We start from the raw sequence: 6,945 nt of genomic DNA, 5'->3' as shown, positions 1-6,945 counted from the left end.
ATGATATTAATTATGTCATGTCATGTTGGTGCAAATTTAAGAACATCTAGTAATTATTATTGCATGTATATCATATGTTGATATTAGAAGCCTGAAGATGTTACCCGAAGGGAGCTCGAGGTTAAACTGCAAGGGAGTCTAGTACTTGTGCCACCAACAAAATGTTTGGCCCTTGAAGATTTTAATTTAATTATTTTCCGTGTATAAGTGCTTGTTGTTAAGATTGGTTATAACTAATTGTAGCTACTTGTATATTCTGTTATTTTACAGCTCACAGTTTGTTAATTATAATTAGTGTTAGCTGTCATTCAATTAGTTAGTTAGTTAGGCTTTCTCTTCTTATAATCTCTATTTATACTTGTGTATACTCATTCATTCAATTCAATGAGAGATTACTCAGTTCAAAGCTTCTTATTACAATCCTAACATGGTATCAGTGCCCTAAACGATTCTGTTTTTCGATCGATTTCTTGCTTTATTTCTCTCTCCTTCCTCTGTTGAATTCCAGTGTTCATACATGGCTTCTGCTGTTCCATCTTCTACGGCTGCCTCTTCGTTTGCGCCAGTCGTCTTCTCCCATAACTTGTCTGTGAAATTGGATTCCCATAATTTTCTGTTCTGGAGGCCACAGGTTCTTGCCGCCATTCGAGGTCACATGCTTGAAGATTACATAGATCTGGAACACACGCCGCCATTGAAATTCCTCACAGATGCAGATCGTACTGCTGCTTAAGTAAACTCGGCGTATACTCAATGGAAGCAACAAGACAATCTTCTGTATTCATGGCTCCTCTCCTCCATGACTGAAAGCATTCTCACAAGAGTAGTTGGTTCAGACACCTCGACTCAGGTTTGGTTTGTTCTTGATACTTACTTCACTACTCAAACTAATGCTAAAATCGATCAATTCCACACTCAATTATGAAATCTTAAGAAAGGTTCCCTATCTTTGAATGATTACTTACTCAAGATCAAGTTTCTAGTTGATCAGCTCAGCTCTGTAGGTCACACCATCACTGCGAAAGAACACATCACTGCCATTTTCAATGGTCTTCCTCCTGAATATGATGTGTTTGTCATCTCCATCAATTCTCGCTAGTCTTCCTACACTGTTGCCGAAATTGAATCTCTCCTTCTCTCTCAAGAAGCATAATCGTGATCTTGATTCCAATCCTCAGGCCAATGCTGCTTACAGAAGAGGAGGCTCAAATTCTTTTTCAAATCCTGCTTACGGTCGATCCTCTCCATCGAATCACTCTTAGCATTCTTTTTCTTCTAATGGTCGTGGATCTTCTTGGAATCCTTATGCTGGTGGTCGTGCATCTAATTCTGGTAAATTCTATAGTGAAGCTCCTCCAAACTCAACTCCTCCTCAAGGAAATCGCCCCATTTGTCTGCTCTGCTCTAATCCAGGCCATTATTCATCTAGATGTTATCAGCGATTCTACCTTGACTTTCCGGGTCTTGGAGCACAACCTATAGACAAATACACCTCTTCCATGAATGCTCTGATAGCATCTTCAGACATGGTTAGTGACTCTTCGTGGTATCCTGATTCGGGGGCAACGAACCACTACACCAATAATGATCAGAATCTCTTGATCAAAGGTCAATACTTCAATTATGAGCAATTGCATGTTGGTGATGGATCAGGCCTACCTATTTCCAACATTGGTAAATCTGCTATACAGACTATTTGTCATTCCAAACCACTTTTCTTGAACCAGTTTTTACATGTTCCTAACATTAAGAATAATCTTATCAGTGTTTCTCAATTGACTAAAGATAATAATGTCTACTGTGAGTTTCATTCTGATTTTTGCCTTGTGATAGACCAGGTCACCAATCAAACTCTGATGCGAAGGACTCTTAACAATGGTCTCTACGCATTTCCTTCATCTGCCCTCCAGCTTGTTCATCCAGCTTCAGTGTCAGCCACCTGCACTTTTGCTTCTGTTAATGATTGTCCATCTCAGTCTTTGTCCAGTTGTTTTTCTGTCAATGTACCTAGTTCTATTTCCCAAAGTACTTCTGAATTTTTGTTATGGCATAACAGATTGGGCCACCCATCTGGCAAAGTTGTAAAGTCCATTCTCTCTCAATGTAATCTTTCTCACATTAATAAAACACAATTTGATTTTTGTTCATCATGTTGTCAAGGCAAAATACACAAGTTTCCTTTTCCTACGTCTACATCTGAGTACACTACTCCTTTAGAGCTAATCCATTCTGACCTATGGGGGCCAGGTCCTATGGTGTCTTCTAATGGTATAGGTATTACATACACTTTATAGACTCCTACTCTAGGTACACTTGGGTATACCTACTCAAAGCTAAGTCTGAAGCCATACAGACCTTTATAAACTTTAAAACTCAGATTGAAAATGAACTTGTTCATAAGATAAAAGCAATCCAAACAGATTGGGGAGGTGAGTACTAGGCTTTTACTCAATACCTCTTAGAGAATGGCATAAACCACTGTGTCTCCTATCCTAAAACATCCGAGCAAAATAGCCTTGCTGAGCGCAAGCATAGGCATATTATTGAGATGTCCTTGACTCTTCTTGCCAATGCTTCTATGCCCCTCAAATTCTGGGGTGAAGCTGTTCAAACCTCAGTATATCTCATAAATCGTTTGCCCTCCCCTGTCATTTCTAATGCCTCTCCTCTATATTGTTTGTTTCACAAACAACCTGACTACTCTAAGCTCAAGACATTTGGTTATGAATGTTTTCCTAACACCAGACCCTATAATTCCCATAAGCTTCAGTATCGATCTGAGTCTTGCACCTTCTTAGGATACAACTACAAACATAAAGGCTACAAATGGCTTTCTTTCTCAGGTAGAATCTATATTTCTCGTGATGTCCTCTTTAATGAGCACAAGTTTCCCTAATCACGATCTATCTTACCTGTGCATACTAGTACTTCTTCTCAGGTCTCACCAACATCCACTATTTCCATTCCTCTATTGTCCAAAATTCGAACCACTCTTCCTGTCTCCTCCACACCTCAAACCTCGGCTTCTATTCATGACCTTCCTCACTCTTCCTTGCCTTCCTCACCATCTCCTTCACCCTCTCCATCACCACAGTCTCAAACTACTCCACGATCACCCTTCCCAATATATCAACCTCCTTCACATTGTTCCGTTGCCTCTTCTCCATCGCTTCCTGACCCAAGTTCCTCTTGTCCACCCCAACCTGAGACTGTACAAGCAGATGGTCCTTTGTTACATACTTCCACATCTCAACAGAACACTCATCAAACGGTCACTCGTTCAAAAGCTGGGGTTTACAAACCTAAGGTCTTTATCACCTCTAAAGAGCCATTGACACTCCAAGATGCTTTGAACAACCCTCAGTGGAAGTTAGCTATGGATGCCGAGTTTAAAGCCTTACAACATAATGATACTTGGACACTAGTGGAGCTACCACCTAATAGGAAAGCCATAGGGTGTAAATGGATTTTTAAGTTAAAGGAAAACCCTGATGGTACAGTCCTCAAGCACAAGGCAAGATTGGTAGCTAAGAGCTTTAACCAACAATATGGTTTTGATTTTACTGAGCCATTTAGTCCAGTAATTAAACCCACAACTATTCGAGTCATTTTCTCCATAGCTCTCTCTTATGGCTGGCCTATCAAGCAACTTGACATCAATAATGCTTTTTTGAATGGTCAACTACAAGAGGAAGTTTTTATGACAACAGCCTGGATTTGAGACTCAACATACTCCTCCTTTGGTTTGCAAATTGCACAAAGCTCTCTATGGCAGCATGGTTTGAGAAACTTAGAGCCACTTTATTTTCTCTGCAGTTTCAGAACTCTCAAGCTGATCAATCTCTCTTAATCTGATTTACCAATGGATCACCTATCTTTGTTCTAGTATATGTTGATGACATTTTGGTGACAGGACAATCAACTACTGAAATGCAGGCCTTGATCTCTCATTTACATTATGTGTTTGCTCTAAAGGACCTTGGTGATGTTCATTACTTTCTTGGCATTCAAGTAACAAAAACATCTCAAGGTTATCATCTATCTCAGACCAAGTATATCACAGATTTACTTTACAAATCCAAGATGCAATTTGCCAATGGCCTCCCTACTCCTATGGTTGGTGGAGAGAAACTTTCTGCTACAGGTAGTGATCTTGTTCAGGATCCAAACCTTTATAGAAGTTTAGTGGGTGCCCTTCAGTATGCCACCATTACATGCCCAGAGATATCCTTTGCTGTTAGCAAAGTCTCTCAGTTTATGCATAATCCACTTGAGTTTCACTGGAAAACTGTCAAGTGTCTCCTACATTACTTGAAGCACACATTTGACTATGGCATTCTTTTTCGAGCTAGTTCTTCTCTCCATCTGGTTGGGTTCTGCGATGCTGACTGGGCGTCTGATCCCGATGACCGTCACTCTACCTCAGGCATGTGCATTTATCTTGGTCAAAACTTGGTGTCCTGGTCCTCGAAGAAGCAAGCCACCATTTCCAGGTCCAGCACGGAGGCTGAGTACCATAGTTTAGCTACTTTTACTACTGAGATCACTTGGCTTCAAGCTTTACATGCCGAACTGAAGATTGCCCAAGTTCACCCTTTTGTGCTTTGGTGTGACAACCTTAGCATTGTTCTACTCTCAGCAAACCCGATTCAACATGCTAGGACCAAGCATATTGAATTATATTTTGTCAGGGAAAAAGTACAGAGAAAGCAAATTGTTGTCAATCATGTCCCTGCTCAAGATCAAACTGTAGACATTCTAACCAAGGCACTCTCCAATACTAGGTTCTTCAACTTAAGGTCCAAACTAAGAGTTGAATCCTTATCCACTCTTAGTTTGAGAAGGGGTGTTAAGATTGGTTATAACTAAGCTCACAGTTTGTTAATTATAATTAGTGTTAGCTGTCATTCAGTTAGTTAGTTAGTTAGGCTTTCTCTTCTTGTAATCTCTATTTATACTTGTGTATATTCATTCATTCAATTCAATGAGAGATTACTCAGTTCACAGCTTCTTATTACAATCCTAACACTTGTAATAACTCCAGTATTTTAGTGGATTTTCTTTTGTGTAAATAAGGGCTCATGGATATAAATCAAGAGCAATTTTTATTTTTTGGTAAATCAGTAGTGAATTTCATTACTCCAATAACCAATTACAAGCAAACAGCACCCTCCAAGGAGGGTCTGAAAACAAACTTCTTAGATTTGTACATTGATTACACTATATTTATAATACAGTATACCATTCTAAGTCCTTTGCAGAAACTTTTTTTGGCCAGACACTTTGAATTCTATTCTTACTAGCTATTTTAATCTTCTGTATAATGCTTTTTGGATTGTCAAGGGAGGAAAGCCAAATTCTTTCGTTTCTGGCTCTCCATAAGTGATACACCAGTGCAGTAATAATAGCTGAAATAGCCACTTTCCTGAACTTTGTTGTCTTCATTCTTCCAATCAACCGCAAATTACTAGGCAGCTGACAAGAAGAAATCCCCCAGTGCAACCAGCTCTTAATCTGTTGAAGACAATCGCTAGTAAATGGACATTCAAAGAATAAGTGAGCAATTGTTTCATCTTCCACTGTACAAAAACTGACATCTAGCATCAGGGAGGACATTAAACCGATACAACCTTTCTTTAGTTTTCAACCTGTCTTGGATAGCAAGCCATAGTACGAAGCTATGCTTTGGGGTATTCAATCTCCCCCAAACTTCCTTACTCCAATTGACCCGATCTTGTATAGGACATAAAAGCTTGTATCCCTCTACAATCTTATACCTTTCTTGAGTGAATAGAGCTAAGTCCACAAGTGTCTTCACTTTGTCTTTGATTGCTACGATCTTCCTCCAATACCAGCTACCATGTAACGGGGCATTGTAACCCCACCAATCTTCTTCTTTTATGTACACACTGTGCACCCATTTAACCCACATATTATCTTCTTTAGCCGCTATAGCCCAAACATACTTAAACATGGCTACTTTGTTCCATTCAGAGATGTTCTTGAAGCCTATACCTCTTGCTGCTTTAGGCTTACATATGCTGTCCCAAGCAATTTGCCCTGCTCCAGTCATCATTTGTTGGCCATTCCACAAGAAGGCTCTACAAATGGCCTCAATTTCTTTTAGCAACTTCTTAGGCAGCAACATGATTTGGCTCCAATATGAGTGTATTGTGAGTAGAACAGAATTAATCAAAACTGCCCGACCCGCAAATGAAATATTCCTTGTACTCCAGGACCTGATCCTATTGGTCATTTTATCCACCAACAAGCTACACTCCTTAGCAGATATTCGCTTAGCACAGATTGGAATACCTAAATAGTTGAACGGGACATCACTTTTTCTAAAGCCCGAAGCATCCAGAATGCGTTGTACCTCATTATTATTCATCCCACTGCAATATATTGCAGACTTGGAAGCATTAGGCTGCAATCCTGATGTTTGTGAAAACAACTTGAGGCCCTATAGTAAATAATAAATGCTCTTGTAGTCACCATTGCAAAACAGTAAAACATCATCTGCGAAAATAAGATGATTCAGCTTCAGCTCTTTGCATCTGTCATGAAAAAGAAAATCAGATTTCTGGCCAACTCTTTTCATAATTCTAGTGAGGTACTCCATTCCCAGTACAAAAATAAGAGGTGACATTGGGTCCCCTTGTCGCAACCCTCTTTTGGCTTCAAAATAACCATGCAGCGAACCATTGATCATGAGTGAAAACCGTGGTGTTCTAATACAGGTCATGACCAGCTGAAAAAAGTGCTCAGGAAATTGGAAACCATACAAAATTTCTTCTATAAAGCTTCATTCAATAGTATCATAAGCCTTTTGTAAATCTAGCTTTATCATACAACTGGCTTTTGTTGATTTCCTCCCATAATGACGAACTAAGTCTTGGCAAATCATTATATTGTGTGCTATGAAACGACCTTGAACAAAGCCGC

General features: G+C 39.5%; 1 protein-coding gene across 1 annotated transcript; it reads right to left on the bottom strand.

Moving 5' to 3' along the window:
- Nucleotides 1–5,226: 5,226 nt before the first annotated feature.
- Nucleotides 5,227–6,712, bottom strand: LOC133825771 (uncharacterized). Its single transcript, XM_062258673.1, has 3 exons — nucleotides 6,496–6,712; nucleotides 5,778–6,435; nucleotides 5,227–5,530 (listed from the first exon to the last, which is right to left on the bottom strand). Exons 1-3 carry the CDS (start codon nucleotides 6,710–6,712, stop codon nucleotides 5,227–5,229), a joined length of 1,179 nt encoding a protein of 392 aa, XP_062114657.1.
- Nucleotides 6,713–6,945: the final 233 nt, after the last annotated feature.

The sequence above is a fragment of the Humulus lupulus genome, chromosome 3 (genome assembly GCF_963169125.1).
Source record: "Humulus lupulus chromosome 3, drHumLupu1.1, whole genome shotgun sequence".
Classification (NCBI taxonomy): domain Eukaryota; kingdom Viridiplantae; phylum Streptophyta; class Magnoliopsida; order Rosales; family Cannabaceae; genus Humulus; species Humulus lupulus.
The sequence above is the reverse complement of the archived record's forward strand: the minus strand, read 5'-3'. Positions and strand labels throughout refer to the sequence as shown.